General features: G+C 28.5%; 1 protein-coding gene across 3 annotated transcripts in view; it reads right to left on the reverse strand.

The window, feature by feature from the left end:
• The window catches only part of Liprin-gamma (liprin protein kazrin), a 139817-nt gene that overhangs the window by 88385 nt on the left and 26561 nt on the right, over nucleotides 1-24871 (reverse strand). For 2 of the 3 annotated variants that reach the window (XM_088192667.1, XM_088192669.1), the window contains exons 4-5: nucleotides 13707-13834; nucleotides 7266-7430 (exon numbers count right to left, since the gene is read on the reverse strand). In XM_088192667.1, coding sequence (XP_088048793.1) covers nucleotides 7266-7430; nucleotides 13707-13834 — 293 coding nt within the window. The remainder of the gene's footprint in view (nucleotides 1-7265; nucleotides 7431-13706; nucleotides 13835-24871) is intronic. The other variant, XM_088192668.1, reaches the window with a different exon arrangement.

The raw sequence follows: 24871 nt of genomic DNA on the forward strand, positions 1-24871 counted from the left end.
AATCGATTGCGTTAATAATTGCTAATATTTACAGGCCACCTATTAGCACAACCGTTCCAAGATGTAAATCACTAGTCATCATCCACGAGTACCAGAAAAACTACCATTTTGTGTACCCTGTCCAAAAATAAATATTGTATTTTGTACCAATTTGTTTTACCCGCTGAAAGTGGCCACCTTGCAATTTTACTTTTATGGCGTAAACATATTTCGTAAGTGTGACCAAGAGATGATGCAATTGGCCTACCAACATCCTCATCTGCGATTCGACAAAGCTGTCTCGAATTAGTAATGTAAAATATATCACACAGCCGAACAGTAGGAGAGAGAGGGAGAGAAGACGGATGAAAACGATACTGACTCACACTTCATCACAAAATCACAGTCGACAATATTTCGCCGACACTTCAGAAATGACTCCCTGACTTTCAAGAATAACTATTTTTTCTCCACCACCTGATATGCATGTTTATATATTACTAGCTTTTGCTAATCTAGAGCCTCGAAACCCTGAATAATAAAAGGCAATTTCTGGAAATTGCCTATTATTTTTAAGCACTTTTTCTATTTTCATATTTTGATAATAATAAACATAAACAATTGGTTTAAGCAAATTTCTAGGTTATACGTTAATAAATTTGTTATTTTTTTATGTTACAAAAAAATACTTTGTATTTTATTTTCTATAAAGGGTATTGCTTATTTTTTCAAATTATATATTATATGTACATGAATATAATTGAAATTAAAACGTTATCATATGTCATATTATCTGTTAATAATTTTGTGGTGACCGTTGCTACGCAAAGTGAGATAACTACGTTTCACGGAAAACTAATAACGATGTTTCTGGAAACTAGATGTAAACGGCTTTTCATTAAAATATAAAGAACGGTACTTATCAAAAATAAATCATACACAACCAATTTTTTGTTCTAAGAAACTCACTTTTTTTATGAGGAGCTAGAGATAGTACCGGTTTACGACTAGAATCGACATCGCATCTTAGAACTAATGTATTTAAATTCATATTTTTGGATATGTCTATCATTTTTTTGCTACAAAACTAATATTACTAATTTTAAGTTAGTTTAATAATTATTTAAAATAAATTAAGCTAATTGCAAAGAGAAAATAATACCTTATGGTGTACCACATGGGTCCAAATTAAGATCATTGCTGTTTATATTATATATTATTGCTATAATTAATAATATATATAATATAAAATACATTTTTTTGCGAACGACACTTTAATTTATTGCATGGTTGAAGAAATTGTAGATAATTTAAATAATGAAATAGGTATAACAGAAACATGGTTAAAAAATAATGTACTTACTTTAAAAAGTAGTAATTAGTATTTATATATAAGAACAACACCCTGTATCTAGAATGTTCGTCGGAATACAATTACCATGTAATTCAGAGATTTATATTTTGTAAATTTGCATTATTTATCAGTCACCAAAGAATAAATACTGGCAAATGCCATAACATAAGATAGATAAGTTTACATAATTCAACATTAACAGCAGGTCAGCTGGCGAGTGCTTTATATTTTGCCGGCCGACTCAGAAAAAATATACTCCATGTACACGGGTAATTTTATTTATAACTATGTCTTCATTTTGATCCAACATTAAACATAAAAATAAATCAAAACACTAGCACTGATGAATTGAAAAGGTGCAATACTCTTGCTTGACCGTGCGTGATCTCACATTGAATGATTGATTCTTTAAAAGTTAAATGAATTGTGCTATAAAATATTGCCTTAATTACCTAGCTTATCACTTGCTTAAGAATTTCTTATTGGGTACGATTTTCAACAACCAAGCTGTTTCTGAAAATGTATTTTTAGATTTTATTTACTTTATAACTTATAAAGATAAATATGATTACATTACTTGATTTGGGTTTTATTATTTATTTTATTATTAATGAAAACATAAAGCATACACTAAGAGAATTACGTTTATATACACATGTATGTATGTACGTCGTTTTATGTATATATGAAGATATGTATGTGTAATATGGGTGAGCATATTTCACATCAGCATTTCATATACTTTCAATTCAAGAAAGCTCACCGATGCGGAAAACACCTTAACGCATATTCAATGAACTACATATATTTACTTTATAGCCCTTCATTTTTAATCCCTCGGCGCGTAACATAATATAATGTGCAAACGCGTAAGAATGTATACCTTTCTAATAAAACGCTCGAATTAATTTATTTCCCAAGTCGTTAAAACGCAGAGGTACTAAAAAGCGATGCCTTTCTATGAAGAAAAAATCCCCCTATACATGGAATGGATTTTAGACGAAAGGCTCCCCTTGATATAAAACTAACGGCTGTGTGCAGCAGATTTATTAATCTAATAATGTTGGCAGAGAAAAGCAGTAAAAAATTTCATGCTTTTGAAAATATGTTGCACGTGGACTTATTTAAATGTATGACAGCGCCTAAATGGTATCATTTTCCTTGTCAGTTTCAACGACAAAAGTTATGAACATTAAATCATGTTTCGTAATACTTATGTATGTATCAGCTTTTTGTAGTTATCGCTAAAAACATATTTGTGTCTAGCAAGCTCATATAAAAAAACATGTAATTAAAGAGTTCTTGAGCGTTTATTTTCTGGTTGCAACAGTCAAGAATAAGGAATGCAATCGTTTCTCTTAAAGGCAATCGCAGTTTCCCATTGTTGCATGAATGCCACTGAGAAAGAGAAGAAATAGCAGATGGCTTTAATTGAAACCCTGCTGTACTCTATCATGAGCAAAATATTAAAAACTGCCTGTTTTTAAACTATATTTTTTAACTGTTTATAAATATTTATTTTAAAATTAAATCATGTATTATAAATATTTTTGTTTTAAATAAAAAGATATTTTAAAAAAAGATAATACTATTATTATTGCTTTAAAATAGTATATCAAAAGGCATTTTATATAACTCATTAAACTTATAAATTGTACGTAAATCAAGTGGCGTTAATTCGACGAGAAGCTACCGCATTTTATGAGAATATTTTTATTATGTAAATAAATCCAAGACGTTTTCCACAAAATTAAATCCAAGACGGCGAGTAAATAAATTATTAAAATTCACCCTCAAACATTAAAACGTTGTCGTTCTCCCGCTTTCTAATCCTACCCAAGATTTATCCATCCACTTTGGGGTAGCTCTGCTGCTCTGAAAAATCACTCCGTCAAAATAAGAGTGCTGCTTCAGGGTTACTCGCACATTAAAAAAGGTATTCCCTTAAGTTGTAAAAGCCTCGTATGAATTTTTAACGATCAACTTTATAACGCGTGTCAGAATTATAGCCGACGTTAATTGCTGCACGAGAATTTAATAATAAGCCTACTTTTGTACATCTACATTAACATTATTTAGAACGATTACAACTTTGTGGTGAATAGAATATATGTCGTAAAAGAAGACCTAATTGCGTAAAATACCAGAGAGTACTGAGTGCCAGAAAGTGTGCCTTATGGATTGTGTTTTGTTGAAAAACAATTTATGATTTTTATTTAGGAGTCATATCATATATTAACCCTTAATAGAGCAAAATCAAATAAATCAGCATTTACTATTTTAGCAAGAATCGCTAAATATGACATTTTCATTAAAGAAAAAATATCAGATGTAGGGTTTTGGCTTTAGATATAATTGATAAATATATATATTTAGATAGTAATCCAATGAGGCTTTGCAATTAATGGTTTATTTTCAATATTTTTTTAAAAAATAAATATTATTGATTATTAAAAAATATTGTTTTAGTTTATTTTTTCTTCTAATAAATAATTTTAGATACTCTTAACTTTTTTAAAAAAAATCTGACCTTATAAATATTTTTTATTTCATATTATAATTGCCTATTATTATTTTATTAAAAAAATCTAGTTCAAAGATCGTTTTACTGATCGAAAATACGACCTTACAACATTAGTTTTTTGCTTTATGGTTTCGCTGAGATTTTATTTGATAAAAATTTTCTAGCACAAAAAGTTGATAATTTATGTTAATGTGAAATTATGCGTTGGTGTTAGATTTATCCTTACTATATTTTTAGAATATATAGTTTTTGGTTAATAGCTGATAAAGTCATTCAAATAATTTTAATCAACAAAAAAATTATAAATGGTTGACGCTTAAGCGCCCATAAATTCGCGCTTTGCACTCGAAACCTTGCTTTTAGCTCGCCTCTAGCAACTTTTCATTCGACTAAATTATTTTATTTGTAAAGGTCAAAGCGATTTAAAAAATCGAAAAATGTTTACTAATATAGAGCCTATTTTATAAAAAAAGTACCATTATATTTCATTGTGTCTAGAAAATCGAAATTAGTGACGTTTATTTAATTATGATTATGCTCATCAATATTAGGTTTTCCCAGATTTTCCTGATCTCGCGGATAAATAATAATAATAAATTGTGTTAAATGGATAGTTATATATTTACATACATAACTGAAAATATAATAATTAAAAATGTTTTTTAAATTTAATTTGTTGTAAATTATTTTTATGAAAAATAACACCAATAAAACATGACAAAAATATTTTATATTATTTTATATTATATATAAGGAGTCACTAAATTGATATAAGCTTACAAAAATTCTGAATAATATATAAAATAAATTGAAAAAATATAATTATAGATCAGTTTTTGAATACATTATAAAAACATACTAAAAAGTAGTACAACAAATCAAATTAATCAAACGTTGGGAATCTCTTTTTCTATAATTTACTATAATTGCAATATATAGTAATAATCAATAAATAACAACAAACATTAACTCACTCCCAGGTGTATTAAGTATGTACCAACAAATTAATAAATGTGTATAAATGAACTTACTGCTCAAAGGGTTAAGCATGTCATATTGCAACGAAAGATATACATATGTACAATAAATATATGCAAAGATCCATGTGGGATTAATTATGTGTTATTGAAATATGCTTATAAAAGCTACATAGCTAGTTGTAAGAACAAGTCAAACTAGATGAGAGTTTAACTACCAATAAGCGCGCGGTCGGAATCGGTTTATCTTTTTTCGGCTGCATAGTAAATGTTAAAAAAATAAGATTTACGGTGCTTATAAGCACTACATATATTTAATTAAGGTCGATAATAACTAAATAACAGAAACTTATCTATAAAATAATATTAATAAAGGTCAGATAAACGTATATTTTTAATATTAATTAAATTTATTATATATTGGTTGCAAAAATATTAAAATTATTATGTAATGATGTTAATTATTTTGGTATATCCTAAAACAATATAGTATTTGGGTAAAGGAAAAAAATGCGGGTAATAAAGTCAGTGCCTATTGCGGCTAATATTTTATCGCTCTAAATTTTTACCTTTCATTATTTCCCTAAAAATGTCTGTTTTTAATCAGCTCTATTCACTAAAAATCGATGAAAAACAAAATCTCATTTGAAGCAGGCCATGGATTTAAATACGGAAACGCAGAAGAACTTCTATGAGACTTAATCATAGACTTTGGAGTTCAAGGCATCAGATATTCAAAAACTCTCTAACTTAAATTTGGACCAAGAAAACGCCGACTTAACGTCAGTCCAGTGAGGGTTACAAAAACCGCCGCTTCTCTCTTCGCATCCACTGATCCAGTTCGGCGTCCGGAATTCATGGAATTTTATTTTCAATTTTTATACAAAGAATTTTATTCTATAATGTGTTAATTATTCGGTGCTCATATATTTAATATGTAATGATGCTATTTAATATCTGATACATATTATAATTGATAAATAAAAATAATACCCAGCTTATTTTAAATATATACGCTTTTTTGTATTTAGAGAATATTTTACTATAATTACGTATACTAGCTTCGGTACCTCACGATAGTGAGGTACCGACAGCTAGTTACGTATATAATAATGAATGATAATATTCTACAATGTACGAAACACGATGCTTGACATTAATTATAATTTTATTATAATTAATTTCTAATAGATATTTCCTATAACTATAAAATTTCACTAATAAGATAAAAATAATTAGTAATGAGTTAATAAAAAGCACGTTTTTAAGCGTAAAGCGCGATATTACGAACGCGAAGCGCGAATTATTAGTGCAAAATAGCCGCAAGTGGGCCTTTGCTCGAATGATTTTGATTTACAATTTAACATATATATATATATATATATATATATACAGTATATATTATAATATTATTTTAAGAATGTTTCGAAACTGATAAATACATAGAAATAATAACACATGTTGAAGTTTAATCTAATGAACGAAAAAAAAATGATAACATACAATATATGTATTTATATGAAAAAACTAGTACTAAGACTAAAATTCATAATTTAATAAACTCTAAAAAATAGATAGAAATTGTTATGTTAAGTATAACTTTAAACCATGAATACAGATATCATTTCATTGCATTTTTAAACATTATGTACTTAATAAAATTATAATATCATATAGCTTTTAAATTGATAGGAAAGTTTATCTACCATTAGCCAAGTTTTATTTTTATTTTATCCTTTAAGTGTCCCGATAGAGTCCATTTATTATTTTTATCAAGTTTCTTTGCTTTGCCACGGCAAAACCTTTATCGACCTCATAAACGATCAAGTAAGACTTCCTCTGTGGTGCTTATTTCCTACTGGCTGTAACTTGAAGAGTTTAGTACAACACGAACCTAAATATTATAAGATATGACTCTAAAACAACTTATTTAATAAATATTATATTAAATAATGATTTGTTGAGTTTATAATAAATATATATAGAGTGAAATATTCAGACTAGAAGATTGAGAATATCTGTTTGTTTCAATGGATTATATGATATTGATTAAGATGACCAAAAGCGCTCTTTCATTAACGAACCGACCCCAAATGTTGCATTGTTATATATAGTCGGTGTTAATCTACGGATGCGAGTTTCTAATAAAATGTGCTGAATCGATAGGAAGATTATGTCTCAAGAGAAAATTCATCTAACATTTGCATTGAATTATTATAGAAGAAGCTATAAATCTAAGAATGATGATGTTTAACATGCTCAATCTATATTGTAGATTCTTCAGTGTTAGTCAATCATCTTGAAGCACATGCTCTCCAGCCCATTCGGTGTCTAGTAGCTGAAGGTCTAGTGAACACGGGATGGTGATGCAGAAGAATGAGATGATCGGTGATGTTAAGTGCATCCAGGTGGGGTCATTGTGAGTACGCACCTCTTGGAGCTGATCTCGCGCGTTCTGCAGTTGGAGTTCCCTGGCGCTCAGCCTCGCCGCCAGGGCTAGGCATCTCTCAGCTTCATCGTGGGCCCTCTGCATCAGGCACAGTCGCTCTCGCTCTCTCTCAGCAGCCCTTCTTGAGAAACCAGCGGAGACCCGAATCTGCACCACCACACCATGCCACCATATTACAACCACTTTCAGAAGCTACAGTTGCTATTTAATCAACATAGCACATCTTATTACATATTTTATAGTGCTTGTGCGGGATTGGTAATTGAAGTATGAAACCCACGTGTGCATTGCAACCGTTTGCGTGCGAACACATCGTTCGACAAGCGCGCGTCTAAATAGATCACATAAAGGCACGAACACACCAGCGCTGTGGGTGGCAAAAACATAACACAATGCACAAAATGATAGGAACAAAAAATACTCTTTTAAGTTACATTTTTAATGTTAAAAATTCATATAAAATTAAAGATCGAAGTTCGTAAAAAGACAGATTAAACATAGTAAAAGCAGAAAAGAGGGATAATAATTTGAATAGGCTTTTTTATTATATTTTCTATAAACTAGAAAAAATAAGCGATTAAGAGGCTAATTATTAGCAGAGCTATTTATTATAGTTTATAAAATATAACAATAATATTATTACGCGTCATAATATAAAACACAGAATATATAAATACTTGTGATTATATTATTGTGTCTATGCTTAATAAGTATATAAAACTTTTGTTTTATATGTACTACTTTTATTTAAAAGTGAGTAATATCCAAAAATTGTTGCGTAAGCAAAAGATTCTTAAAATAATTAATCCATAGTCTTTAAGTTAAAATGATTAGCAAAATTTTTCCTGCACGGCTTTATATATATTTACATTTGATTTATTATGGTTGTTGTTTTAATACACAACATAAATAAAAAATCGTATGCTGCATAAATGAAGAAACCTCTATAATTTTCTATAGCAAAAATTATTTAAAAAAAAAAGAAAATAATTATATTTTTACTAAAAAAATATTTTTAATGATATTGACAGTAAATATTAAAATTTCTATCTCTTACCAAAATATATATTGGCAATACATAGTTATTAACATTTCTGCCGCGGTGCTTGGTTGGCGCGGTGTGTTCTCCAGCGCAGCTAATATTTTATCAGACTAGATTTCTACTACACATTTTAATTGCTCGTAATAGTTAAAATAGACTATCTCACTGTTATAAACTATTTAGTAATATTACTAATTGTTGATATAGGCAAAATAAATCTATTTGAAAACTAAAAAATCAGCAATTTAAGATAAAGTTTGAATCTTTGAGTGTAAAAAATACAGTTAGCCCCCGAATAGCACGGTAAATTAGGGACGCGCTATTTGGGTGCCTGTTACTTTATGTGTGAGCGAGCCAAAGAGCGGGTATCTCACCACACGCGCTTGATTCGAGTATTTTCTAGTTCCCTAACTACACGCACCCAAATAGCACGTCATCAATTTACCGTGTTATCGGGGGTCAAATGTAGTAGCATGCACACATATTAATTTATTGTTAAAAAATATGTAATATGACGATCCCGCCGTGTGATAGGTTTAGCGTTGAAAATGTTAGATAATAAAAATAAAACATTATACATTGAAGCAATATGAGTTATAGTATCTAGCAAAAGTGCTTCTTTTAGCGAATGCTTTTTAATTTGCATTTAGAGCTTTAAAAATCTTGCAAAAATGCTAAGAACTCTAGTAAATAAGAAAAAAATAGTTGAAATTTTTGCTCCTATTTGATAAATATTTTTGAATCAATTTAAACTCTCTATTAAAATATTGATTGCCTAATACATATTTTCTTCAATTATTTACAAACAAACAGCCATACCGTTTTATACGCCATATTATATACGTTTTATTGCCTTCGTGTTGAGATATCATCGTGTAACAAACTAACTAACGTACAAAATTAAGCAGCAATCGCATTATGGCGTTGTTCAACAAAAGGCAAGCGTTTTATGTCAATATAAAATATTTTATTTTTACGCTGTGACAAATTTAAAAGCACTACTTTTTGGTGTATATTTATATATACATATCTACAGAAAAAAATACATTTCTTTGAAGGTTTACGGTCGACCGTTTTATTTTTATCACCAGTCGTATAATGTTACGTTTTTTTAGTACACACCGTACGGTACTTATGGAAGTAAATAAGTTTTGAAGCACAATTACCGGCGATTAATGATATTTGGAGTAACCAAAAATCCGGTTGCAGAATGTATTGGAATCAAAATAAAAAAATAGAGAAACGAAGCGTATGTTTTTCAAGAAAATTAAATTACTAGGAAAGGTGTTTCGCAAGAAAAAAATCACGACAATCTCGTACGAGTTTGCTGTCGTGAATACGTAACGAAAGCTAGAAAATGTCTTGGATCGAGTTAACCCTCTAGTGCCCTTTATTGTCAAGACTAGTATTAACCTATAATATTAAAGCAATATATACATATATTTTAATTTATCAAAGAAAACTGAATCTTATCAACCTAGATTATCCTAGAAATGATACTTATATGATTTCATCTGAAAAAAATTAATAGCAGAGGTAGAAAAAATATTTAAGAAAAAAATTAAGCCACAGCAATAGCGAAGGTATCTTTTAATGTAAAGGTAAAAATATTAAAAAGTTCTATAGATTGGTTTATTTAAAAATTAAGAAAAAGAGGCTGATAAACACCTCACTTGAAATGAGATTAGAGATATCTGTAAAATATGGAAAACAATGCAAAATTTAATGATAATGCAATATCACATTTTCATTAAATTCTCAAAAGGTTGCAAAAATTAAAAATTTAGTTAAAGTTCTACAAAAAGAAAAATATATCATTGAGCTATCAAGCTGGCAAATAAATATTTATTTATTGACTTATATTTTTTCTAGGACAAAATTTATTTTTCGACCATCACCTATGTTCAAGCACAAAATGGTCGTGTCAGGTTTGAGTCGGAGCTTTCGTTCGATATTTGCTCAGACAAAATGTCATAAGGAACCACCCCCGGCGGAGACGGAATCAAAATAAATCATATTAGCGTTGGAAACCGCGTGTAGGGGGTTCATTACGTAACGTCGTTATATACGCAAAGCATGCGCTTGTTTGTGTCGCCACAGAGACGTATAAGAGAAAATTTGCTTAGTTTGCTTTTCGCCATCGCTGTTCTACCTCCATTGTTTGCCTGTTTGTTGCTCAACGTGTCTTTCAAATGTTCCTTAATATGGCAATAAACAAATCAAGGTTTGGTATACCGTAAAATAATAATGAATCATATTACATACGAACAAAGCTTGACTTCTTGCCATCTTGTCTTATCTGACATTTGACCGTTATGTGATTATTAAATGTACTTTTTATACATAGATAAAAAAATGTTTTTTAGATAGTTCAAATTATAATAAAAATAAGCAAAATTTTACAAAATATATGTTTCATATCAAGTAGCCGATTTGTACATAGATAAAAATAAACCCTAAGACAAAAAATATCAAATTTACGATTTAGCGAAGGTACTGTTAGTCGGAGAACTGCAATGCGTTGATCCGATAAATTTCATATTGGTGATATTAACATTAAAATGAGGCCCGTGGAGGATCTCCATCTGTTGTTGGTGAAAAAATATTAACAAACATAGTTATGAGATTGGCAACCGTTTCACGATATCTGAATGTTTAAAAAAATGGGTACCGCACGAACTGAAAAAAAGGCAAAAACAAAAAAGTCTGTTCTTCATTGTCTCCAAAAACAATAGGGAACCATTCTTAAAGAAAGTTGTTAGCAGCGGTGAGAAATGGATTATAATGTGATAATCGGAAGAGATCTATGCAACGGTTAGACATAAAAGAAGCTCAAAAATATGCTCTAAAACAAAGTTTGTATGATTACTTGAATTATGTGAGAGTATAACATGGTAAACATATTGTACAAAAATTGAAACCATGCGTAAAAAATAATCATACATCTGATCTTATATAGCCTTGGTATTATAGCCTTGGCCATATTAATGGGGCACCCCTTAAAATGGCGTGTAACTCTTTACAAGTGCATAGCCTGACCAAAATATTTTAGCAGCTAGTTTTAACCGTAATTCTAAGAACTATACAAAAGAATTTGTTGTTTATAACTGCTCACTTGAGTTTTAAAAAAATATTTAGATTTATTTATTCCACCAGAGTAATATAATAAAAGCCTTTGCCGATTTGACAAGATTTTTATAAACAGGAAAATCATATATTCTTAAATCTCTAATAAAAACCGTTTCTATAAATGGACCATATTTTGATTAATGAAAATCAAAGCGTTTTATATTTCACTAAAAAATCTGTTACTTCATATGAAACAATATATTGCGGTATTTAATCTAATGCAATAAATTCTAAAAAATATTTTTGAGTATTTTGTCCAAACTAAATTCTTAGAAAAACAATTAAAAATTACATTTTTTAAATAAAATCGACGCTGTCTAAGAAACATTTTTTCAATATATATTGGTGAAGTAAATTAAGTATAATTTTATATATTATTGATTAATAAATATTTTAATTAGCATATTGACGTTTGAATATATCGCTGCATTTAAAAGCAGAATTATAGGCTTAATGAAAAGTTTCGTTCATAATATAACATATTAAATGTTAAAAAAGTAAATTAAAATGCTTTTGGAGTATTTTATTACATATATAAAATGGTAAGTTTTACATATATTTTTTACTAAGATGATTTAGTAAAATAATTGATGCTTAAATAATATTATTTCCTGTCATTAAAAATTAGTATTTTAATCGTTTTTTATGAAAAAAAACTGATCAATATAGTGATTTAAAAAAAGTATTTTAACATTATTTATAAATAGATTTTTAAAACTTATTTAGTTAGTTTATGATCTGTAAATTATGGTAGATAATGGAAAAATAATAAAAAATAGCAAATCTTTATTTTTATTGTAAATAATTATTGTTTGCAAAATTTTTAACTATATTCATATTAAGTACATACATAGTAAAATGTTTGTTTTATTGCTTTTAAAAATTATCACAATACTCGAAATAAATTTTTACTTAATAGTAAATATATAAAAACAGTATTAAAAATATATGTATATATAATTTTTCCTGTTAAATGTTGAAATTTATATTATTACTCAAACAACAAGTACGTTAAATAGCGCTACAACAAGCATCATATAATTTAATGATCATGAACCAGCGAAAAATATATTCGCCGTTATTCGTAACTACTCTAAGATTTTTTCAGTATTACATTAAACCGCGTCTAAGGCCATAGGCAGCCAACCCTTACACGCTCGAGTTTTGGCGCATTAGAAATTACGACCCGTAGCTAGTCGTGCTTCGCTTCAGTACACTGCATAGACTAAGTCTAGGTATGACCTCCTACCTAGGCTGTCGCGAGTAACAGCCACATTCCCGTAAACATATTACATCAATCTACATAGTCATGCAAATAAATTGCTTTTGGAATCTAAAAAGAGACTACAAGTAAAAAACAGACAACTGTCAGGGTCGTGTGTATTGGAAAACTAGAATTTAAAAATAATTATAAGCGCGGGACCTATTTTTACAAGCAAAGTGTAACATAGCTTAAGATTCCACAGATTGGTACCCAGAAGATGCAAAGAATAATTAATCGGGTACGACAATATAGCACTAAAACTTATATCAAATATTTCAACATTAAAATATTTTGAGCGTTTAATCTTCAAAAAGCTTTTAGCTCTAATTTTTTTTATATTTTATGATACAGTAGTGAATAATAATTTTTAAGGAATCATTAATGGTTTTAAAGTAATTATCAGATTATTGATTTTTTTATGAAGCAATTAATTTTTAAATTGTATTAAATAAATAATATTACAAATATTAAAAATAAAAAAATGGTAAAAACTAGATGAGAAAAGATTTTTTCTAAAACCTGTTTTATATTATTATAAAAGGAATAAAAAAAATGTTTATTCAGTGAGAGTCGAATTAACGATGGAGCAATGATGTCTTTTTTTAAGAACATTAATTTTATATGAAGTAATTCACTCTTATAAAGGATCACCTAGATATAAATAACATATTAAAAAGCAAATTATACCCCACTCTGCATAAAATACATCATCGCGCCCCATTGTGCAAATGGGCCATAATAGTCCGGCCATAAAAGGTAGCAATTTCCAAAAGTCAGGTGAAACGAGCCAGCCCTGTCTACCTACGAAAGGTTCGGTCACGTGCCGCTTAAACCTTCGAGCAATCCCGATCCGGCCCTTTTCAATAGCCCCCAAAATCGATGCCCTTCCGAGAAGCGCCCGGGGGTGGGAAAACTTCAACCCTCCTCGCGCCGATAATCCGGATTAGTGTTAATCGCGTCTACTCGAAATTGTTGCTGTTAACGTTACCTGCTCGTAATTTCGTATAAAGTCTCTCAGTTCCCTCTCCTTGTCCTCTAGCGACGCGTACAGTTGCTTCATCTGGTTCAGAAGGTCGAACTTCTCCGCCTTCAGCCGCTTCCTGTCAGCTTTCAGGGCTGAAACACCAAACGAAAGATTGTTATTATAGTTTACTTAAAGCTAGTTAGCTAATTTAGACGTATGTTACATATTAAAGGGAAACAAAATCAATCGCCTGTCCCTATCTACCCAACATGCCGCTCCCTTAAATGCATTTAATTTAATTACTGCATTATGTTCGAGAGCACTTCACTCGGCATGCGGTGGCTTGTACCAATTTAATTAAAACGTGGTATGCTTCAATATACGTTTTTGAAGTGTATGCATATAATTTATATTAAAATGATAAAAAATACTAAAAAAATTTTGATTGCGCTGCAACATTTTATTCAATTACTCATAATGACACATTAGTTGATGTTTTGTGTGATAACACTAACGAAAATAAATTAAAAATATTTATATGCTTTTTATGCAGAAAAAAAACAGGATAAAGCCAAGAAAAAAATGATTTAAAAAAATCAGTGAAGCTACTATATGTTATTCACCGTTAAAGTGCATAAAAAAATGACAAGTGGCCACTCAACGGTTATTTCGCCGTCAGTATCCATTACGAAGTAAATTGAAAACTTTAAAGAAACTGAAAATGAAAGACATGTACAGATTTTTTTTATTTTTACACAATAATTATCCAGGCTTTTTTTGTTATTAAAGACATATAGTTTCAGAAAGATTGCTAGATTATTTACATGATGTAAGTATTGTAGTTATATTTTGGCCAGAAAAAAACTTGGTAGCAGGCGATTTTTATTTATGGGACTAATCAGAATCTAAATGGAAATTTTGCGTAGCTTAGTGAGTATAATAAGCTTAAAATTAAATCAATGTCTTTAAGCAATAAAATTAAAAAAATATTTTATGCATTTAAAGATATCATATTTTTAATTTCATAACAAAAAATGTTGAGCTTTTTCATTATTATGAAGACAGTTTATCTACCGAAAATCAATTATATAATCCACTATGTTTATTCAATGCTTAAAGATATAAAAACAGAAAGTGAAACACAAGCGAAGAAGCAATTACGTTAATTGAGACGCCATTCTTGGGTTAAGATTTTTGAGATTTAGTAAAAATATAAATGTAGCGCATTAAAAATGTTATTATTTATAAACAATAAATAATAAAAATGTAAACCGGATTTTTTCATGAGAGGTAAATAAAGTAATTATGATAAGAATGTACTGAATATTACGTTAGTGAAAATAAAAAAATAGGTAGTAAGAGATAAATATAACAAATCTTATTTCTTATTTTAAAAAATATATTTTGCACGTAAAAGAAAAAATGTATACTATTAAACTTATCTAATATTATAGATTGGTGTAAATGCTAAAAAATGATCACAATATTTCAGTCAAACGACCCAAGTATTAGAAATTGTGATAAAAATATATAAAAAAAATACATATCATATTTGAAAAAGTGTAGGCTTATTAAAAAAAATATTTGAATAAATATTAAATCTGAAAATAGCAATATGTTGGGTTCAACAGAATCGGCAGAACACACAGGATTGCACAATAGCCACGCAGAATTTCAAAAGCTATAATTAACATTATAAAAAACATTAAGCCCCTTTTTAATAGATAAGTCTTATATTATTTTTATTTTGCAAGGTGTATAATTTTTGAGTAAAGACAAAATAAAATATTTTTTATATATATTTTAATTAGGAATTGAAATTACTGAAATAAAAATATTTAAAATTGATTTGCTATTAAAATTATAATATTAAATAAGCTATACGAATACATATATATAAAATTTAAATGATATATTTATTACAATATTATTTAAGAGCATTGATAAAATAATAATATGGTCGTCACCCAAAAATTATGCACCTGGAAAAATAAAAATAATAAATTGCGAAGACTTATCTCCTGTACTAGAATATACCCGAGGGTTTATTTGGTCATGTTTTTTTTGTAAGACATTTTCTTTACATATTAAATATAGAGAGGTATTTTTTTATCATAATTGTACTGCTTGTTCACATGTTTATCTTCCAATAGCATTTTATTTATTTTGACATTTCATGCAATACGCAAAATATATATGTAACAAAATTCATGAGCTGTTTAGTAATTCATATACTCAGTTTTCGAGTAAGCACTTTCTTTTATATCCGTGTAATTTAATACGTATATGTCATGTCATATATTAAATAGCACGGGTGACAACACATTAATATCGCTGCATTGTATTACATACGAATATTCTCATGAAATATTAGATTATTAATTTCAGTAACCTTATCATTATTTCACCATCATCGCATATTTATCGAATATTCCACCCGCGAGACTGACTACACCAGACAATGAACACAAAATTACCCCCAAGAAGCAACATGTACAACGTAACGATATTTCCACAGACGACGACCGACGTCAATTGAAATTTCCCATAACGCCCGCCCACAACCACCCGCCCTCGAAATAGGGGGGAGGTTGGCAGACGATCCGTCCGGAATCCACCCCTGTGGGGCATTCGAGTTATTGGGCCGCCATTCAACACATTTCGTGCGCGAGCACTCCTTACGCCACCCACTTTTGTTTGTGTGGCAATCGATAGATGCCAACTGACGTGTGAGACCGGTCCAGAGACTTTTGTGTCTAAGGAGATTCGACCCCCTAGCTAGAGCCGGCTCTGTCCCGAATTATCGCTTCGATAGAGTTTTGCGGCGGCGAGAACTTTGAACGCAAGCTTCGCAAGTTTGGAATCGACGCTTGAAACTTGCCCGATTGATGGCAAAATTGATGTACATGATGTAAACTAAGATGTAAGGACCCAAGTCCTCTCAGTCGTTTGCAAGTACTCTTTAAACCAGAGCCTCAACCTTGTTGAGGTCATTTTAACAAGATTTTGGATCTCTGGGATTTTATGTATTATCCTAATACGGTCCTTTTTTGTTGGTCCGTATATTTAAATAATGCGTAATCCCTAAAAAGCAAATATAAGGCAAGAAATACAAGTAAGAAGGGAACTAGAAATAAAATTAACACTATCACTAAGAACCTTCGGCATTGATTTAAAATAAATAACAAAATAATATTTGTTTGAATTTATGATTTTTTTTGTCATAAACAGATGAATTCTTTTAATAACAATTAGAATAATTAACTCATGTAATTAATCATAACAAAAGACAAGCTGTGTTTTTTTATGAATAAATACATGTGACACTAAATGCGACACCACCGTGAGAAGCCTTTTAACGGCTAAAGTCACAAAGTACACGCTATAAATAAAAAAATATTAAAATATCTGTCACCTTGAGAAAACATAACACGTCTAGCCGTTCATAATCTGCTTAAGAGGCCAACAGTAATTTGTTGCAAAAAATGTTTTTAATCTAAGTAGAGATAAAGGCGTGCGGAACACATGGAACGCACGCCCCATCTCTCACTCACTCTCGTCACTTAACACGCGAGCAAGCGAAAGGGAAAGCATCTCACCGTACGCGCCTGATATATATACGGTGGTTCCATTATTTTAGTAAATATTAACATTGATATTTAACGCTTATGAAGTTATTCGCAAATGAAAAAAATACCTAATTAAATATTGGTTTTATATACTAAATTTATTTACTACCTATTTTAAGGCATGTATTTATTGGTTCGGTGATTATTACGCAAACAAAAAATGCGCACAGCAAAAATTCTGACCATATATAATCAATTTAAGAATACGTAAATATATATAAAAAATAATGTCTGATTACATAACATATGTTAATATGATTTACATATATATATAAGTAATTCACATTGGTATGATAATCTTACATTTACTTTAACTACACAAAGTTTTACTTAAAAATAGAGAAAAATAGTAAGCAGTTGGAATTAAAAGTAAAGTATATTTGACAATCAAATAATCGCCTTTATTCAGAATTTTCGTGTAACCGCATTTTTCTTACGGTTAGTATTGTATTATTATTTGGTTAAAGGGATTTAATTAATATTTTTGATTGTCAGTCATTATTAATAAACTTTTTTATATTAAATATTGTTTGTATTTTGTCCTAATTGAAATATTTCATATGTATACCCAACAATGGTTCTCAATTGTATCATAATTTTTATCCAAAAACGCATAAGTAATAATAAACATATTTGATAAAATAATCAGTTGTTACAATAGTTACACTAACACGAAATCAAAACATAATAATTACGTCAAATGTATCAGATTGACTACCAAGGGCAGCAAAAACAAGTATTTGTTAGGCAGTCGGAAAAAAGATAGAGCCGATTCCGACCGCGCGCTTGTTCGTTGGGCATTGCCCCTTTCCATGCTTTTGAACGTCATACATAGTATTTTCAACAACTAACTAACAGCTAATCTTTTTATACTCTAATACATAATGATACAATTATACATAGTATATAAATATATAGTTTAAAAATAATATTTATGATTAAATTAAATCAGCATTTATAAATTAAAAAATATTTTGTTGATAAAAAAATAAATAAATACAGAAGTTTTGAAACCAAAATCATTGGATATCTATGGATTTTCAAAAATACATTCACATATGTAAATAAAAGCCTCCTTTGAAACTCTTATTATTATCAAACATAAAACTTGAATTACTACATTTTCAATTCCCCCATAGTGCCAAGCATAAAAATCATTAACGTCGGAGTTGAACAGCCTTTATCCTTCGAACCTGTTTTTTCACTTCCAAGAGATATTACGAAGCGAATTCGGAAGCTATTATGTCACGCAAAAATATTTTGCAAGGTCGGACTCGCTGCGAATGAATGCTTTTGGCTAAAAAAAGCATTAAAAATATTTGCCTTAATGACCCGACGAGTACAATCTTTTGAAGAACGGCGTCAGAGGTGCCTGTAATTTTTCACCCTATTGTAACTGGCACCGGAGTGCCGTAATCTGGCATCTACTGCTTCTTTTTTGACACGCTTTTTTCCGACAACCGACTGCGAAAAGATAGCCCGAAACTGTTGCGAATCTTGTCTCGTAGCCCATCTCGTAAATTGTGCCACAAGGTGGGATGGTGAGAGAGAAACAGGGAGAGAGAGGATTATATATGAAGGAATTGGTATGAGTCCCACTAGGGTGGTGCCAGATAAACCATTGTTTACGCTCTTACTGGACTTTGCCTTTAATGAGAGAAAATATATATAAATATATATATATATGTTCTGCTGCTACCAAAGAAGATAAAACACACATTTGTGTGGTAGCTTAATAATTACAATATAATTATAATATATAAAAAACAAGAAAGTGCAAAAATAGATTGAAAATGATACTTAATGAGTCTCTCAAAATATTACCTAATAATAAAAGCAAATCCAGTATAAAAAAGCAATGATAAATATACCAAAAACAGTGAGAGAAACCTGAAAGATTAGGATTATATTATTCTTAATTTCTATCATATAAGGGAGATTAAAATTAGTGATTATTATATAAATTAAATTCTGATCAATCATCCTAAATCATATTTTTTCTAAATCCTCCTAATTAAACCAATAAATATTGTAATGAATGATTCAAATAAAATCGATCTAGGTCGTGCATAGTATCATCAATTGATTTTAAACCGAAATAATAATTTATAATTATTAAAATTAAATTAACCTATTGTAACACATCGGGATAGCGCCCGTCTTGTTACAACCAAATAAATAAATAAAGATTGTAGAAAAACACGACTATTTAATGTCTTAACCGTCGGATTTAAATTAAATTATTGTCTGGTAAAATTTTGCCTGAGACAAGTTTATCCAGGATGATTTCGATGTTGTGTTTGAACTTGGAGGCTGTTTTGTTAATTTAAAATTTAATGCTAATTAAGGGGAAATTGATCTAAATTGAGAAATTTGATTTAAATGATACTATATTTTTTAAATTTACCGACATATTTTTCATGAAACATGACATTAATTAACATTGCGATAGTCAAGGGTAATTTCTTTGATATTGAGATCTCTGATCTGATGATATATATAATACATCTGTGTATTTTTTATACTATAAAGAATTTTTCACGCTTGATATCATATTCGATTACAAAAGATTGGTTAGACCAGCTTTAAAAGTATCATAATTTTAATATTATACATATATGTACTTGATGAGTAAACATACTCATAATAAAATCGATTATCAAATAAATTAAATTTAAAAAGTGCAAAATAATTGGAGACTTAAATACGCTTTTCGCTGGCTCGCGTGTTAAGTGACGAGAGGCGTGCGGAACGCATGTAACGCACGCCCTTATCTCTCACTCGCTCCCGTCACTTAACACGCGAGCGAGCGGAAGAGAATGCATCTCACCGTACGCGTCTGTATTGAATATATAAATAATATTTATTTTTATATATCTTATATAAAAATAATAAAGTACAAAATCAGACTAAACTAAACTTGAACTTATCAGAACATTTTCGGATATCCACACCTTAAGAGATAATTATAAAAATCAATATATTCATATCGATGCCGCATAATTCCAACTATAGAAATTCTAAATTAAAACGAATTTAATATTCATATATATAATACATGCATGCATATGATGAAAACTGTTTCAATACTATTATTACACAACACTATTATATAAATCTGAAATGGATGCGAAATGGAATGTGTAATGGAACCCACGATAAAGCGACGAATCCCTGTAGTGTTTTGCCTACGGCTTGCCATTTGCGGCTAGACAATGGGAGCAAAGATGCACTGTAAAATAGATACGTACAATAGGAAATCTATGTATGAATATACTTATTGTTAGGACTCAGTTCATACATTTCCTCTTAACGTACCACCATATTTACTGTAATGGTTTCACATGGATAATTGTTTGAATAATGTGCGCTTATGCTCTCGGCAGAATACCTTAATTAACTTAAGCCATGATTAGTCAAAATTGCATCGTGGTTTTTTGTATACATTTATTAAATATAAATATTTCATTGCAACATGATGCGTTACAACCAGATAAACACAACCAACAACCACTAATTAAGTATTAACGTACTATAATATGCCACTATGCACGATCTAGCTCAATTTTATTTTAATTATTTATGCACGAGATTAGTAAAATATAGAAAAACCTTCTCAGTGATGATCGATCTGATTTATATTAATTACTAATTCTGATTTACCAGACGCGATAGAAATTGAAAGTCTTTCAGGTTTTATATACCACTGGTCTATCATGGCGGTCCAAATATAAATTTGTATGTACAAAGTAATTTGGAGGGCTTATTATTTATTGAAGAACTAAATAATATTTTTTATATATCAATATGCAATTATTTATTAATTCATAATGTGCGATACCAATGTGTTGTATACACTTTGATTTAAATTAATATTATATATATATACAAGTTATTCGAAGGTTGTGGCTTAGCTAAACCTAAAATTTGCCGTCTATGCTCTTAAGCCTAGTTCAAAGTATAAAGTATTTATAAATGATCGTCTTAAAGGTAGAAGGGAAAACATATTTGTCCGTCACCTTCACCGTTTATTTAAACCAATCACAGCAGAAATATAAAATCGCCATTTTTATCGTATTTACACGTAAATATTGTAAAATATTTAAATGTAGAATTATTTCCTGATTTTAAATCAACATAATTTTATTCTAAAAATACTTAATTTGATTTTTATCAATGATGTTATTAAATGCTGAAATTACAATCAAGATATAAAAATAAAACGACTATAATTGTTATTAGTATTTTATATGGTGAAGTATGACGCGTAAGTATTTAGCGTTACTTTAATAAAATAATATAAATTTTGACAAACAAATAAATAATAAAAAAAATATATTATTTTTACAATCCATTTTTTTTTTAATTATTAGGGTTGATTTTACTATTTTATAGCAAAATCTAAAGCATAGTTATTAGGTGAAAATATGCTTTAATTTTATAACAGCAAAATTTTATTCTAAAAATGTTTTATTTGATTTTTATTTTATTAAAAATTTATAAAATAATAAAAAAAATAGTAGTTATGGTAAGATATGACGTGTAACTATTAATTCTCAAGACTTAAATGAAAATAATACAAAGCGATCCATAATAAAAAAAAAAGTTATGTCAATTTTATCATTTTATTGCAACGTGTGACGCGTAGTTATCTATAATATATTGAATTATACTTTTATTTTAAAACAGAAACATTTTTTTTTTGTTTATGCTTAAATTACATACAAGATAAATTAATTAATTTTAATACTATTTTATACGGTGAAGTGTGACGCGTAAGTATTTAATCTTACGATATTAATTATTATATATAAATTTTAAACGAGCGATGTAATTTTAAAAAATCGCTCGTAATAAAAAAATATGATAATTAATATAGATTTATTTTTAACTAATATTTAAAATTAATTATTATAGGTGTTTTTATTATTTTATGGGTACGTTTGACGCGTAGCTAACTGTAATATTTATAAATAAAAAAATGTCCTAATTTTATAGCTACAAAATTTCATGTCAAATTTTATTGATGATTTTTATAAAAATAAATAAAATAATTATTAGTTTATATGACATAATTTGATAAAATTTAATCTCGAGAGTTTAAAGAAAATAATTTAAATCATATCTCATTAAAAAATTCACAATTTGTTATTAGGATTATGTTAATTTTATCATTTTATGGCAATGTGTGACGCGTAGTTATCTATAATATTATATTTATATGTTTAATAATACCATTATTCAAAAAAGTAACATTTTTTTATGCTGAAATTTCATACAAGACAAATAAATTAAAGATAATAATATTATATATGGCGAAGTGTGACGCGTAAATATTTAATCTAACTATATTCATCATTGAATTTAAATTATAATATAATTTTTTAAAATCGCTTCGTATTCAATTTTTAATTAATAATATAGATTTATCTAATTTATATTTAATTTAAATTTAAAATTAATTATTATAGTCGTTTGTATCATTTTATGGGTACGTTTGACGCGTAGTTAACTGCAATATTTAAAAATAAAAATATGTCCAAATTTTATTCCAAAAATGTTTTGCTTGATTTTTGATCAATGATTTAATTAAATGGAAAAATTATATAGTAGATAAATAAATTAAGTAATTAAATTACGACTATAATAAAAATATATATATTATTGAATATTTATAAATAAAAGTTATAAGTGAGTTTGGAAAGAGTATTATATACGGTTAACAAAAGTAACAAAAATATGGGTTTTAAAACATTATAAAAAATATAATATCATTATATTATTTTCTAAAATATAAATCCGTTTATGTAATTTAAATAACTTACTACACGTTACATGTATAAGTGTAACATATTAACAAAAACAACTCCATAAGTTATTTTTTTAACATTACTACATTAAAAAAAAGTAATTTTTTGTAAAAAGATTAAAATGGTTGAATGTTCAAAAATGTTTTAGTATTTATATATAAGTTAGAAAATATTATGTTACCAAAGTATTATAATAAGAAATAAATATGTATATATATAGAAAACGAGTACGGCCAGGGGAATTATGTACGGAGGTGTGAATTTGTATAATAATATTTATAGAACAATCTGCGATAGTAAAAATGTAGCGATTTTCCTAAATTGCACTTGTTCATTAAGATTTTTCTTAATTTTATATTTTTGTTTATATTATGTTTAGTGTAAAAATTAGCTAAATAAATTAATAACCAGATTGATAATTTTAGTTATTTTTTCAAAGAAAATTTGACAATATCTGAAAAACAGATTTAATAATGAGAGAACAACGTTTCTTGGAAACACATTAAAACGATTTTTTAAGAATTGTAGAATCTTTGACTTATTGAAAAAGACTTTAGCTAATCAAAATTTTCTAGTAAACGGCCAATGAGAAAATCTTAGCAAACGGTATCTTAAGACATGAAAAAACGCATTTAACTCACGCATGAAAAAAATCCTGCATAAGTTAAAATTCTTGATATTTTTGCTTGGCAGAAAAAGGGAGTTTTTCAAAACTAAAACCTTTTAAAAATATATGCTTTTTATATTTCTAAAAAACGATTTTACCTTACTTCCTAAAAACCTAGTTTTCTCATTTTGTAAATGGTCGCTACATTATCAGTAAGTAATTGAGATTTTTTTATTGTAACAAACGTGTTGTACTATATACAAGTAATTATTGCGTCGAAATTAGTAATAAAACGAATTATGTTGTGTCTTTTAAATTTACTAAAAATCAGAGTGAAAAACAATTAGGATCAATAGTGGCAAAGTATAATGTAAATTATTAAACGTTGTTTCATACCACAACAAAATAAACGTCAAGCCTTATAATTTTGCGGAAATAATATTAATTAAATTATCTGATAATAATTGATTAGGACCAAAATAAAAATTATAGTTCCGCCCTAAATCATCCGTATTGCTCCATTAATTTAGAACAAATAGAGACGCTAGACTCATTTCTTTACTCATAGCAAATAAACCGAAATGTTGTCATACTACTTTACTTTTTGAAAAAACTTGAACACATACCTTTAACAATAACTTTTATTTAGCTTCTAGATTCGCAGGATAAACGAGAGTATAGCCAAACTTTTATTGAGCAGAGTAAAACTTGATTTAGTTTTTATATAACATTTTAACTATTAACAATATTTGTTTTGGACGGCTACTATTCAATATACAAATAAATAATGATGCTGAATATATGTAGCTATAAAAATTTTATATTATTATTTTCAGGCTATCTAATAAAATTTCGCTTCTGTTTCAAAGGGACGTGCTTTCAGTAATCAAACGAATCGCCGTTTCTATTATCCATTGCTTAATAAACGGTAGTGCAAAACCGTAAAAAAATCCATCCACAACTCTCTCGCGAGCATCACGTGAATTTTTAAACGAATTTTCTGTTTCTCTTTGTCTGATGATCGGATCTATCAGCGCTAAGCTGAGAGCACATTAATGCATAATTTAGTTTTTAGGGCTGATCGCCATCCTCTCGGTTTTCAGGTATTTGTAGACCCCTGTCGGGGCCTCCAAACCCAAGCCC

Source organism: Plectrocnemia conspersa, unplaced genomic scaffold (assembly GCF_051122295.1).
Source record: "Plectrocnemia conspersa isolate PC_06_02 unplaced genomic scaffold, ASM5112229v1 ptg000009l, whole genome shotgun sequence".
In the NCBI taxonomy this organism is placed as follows: domain Eukaryota; kingdom Metazoa; phylum Arthropoda; class Insecta; order Trichoptera; family Polycentropodidae; genus Plectrocnemia; species Plectrocnemia conspersa.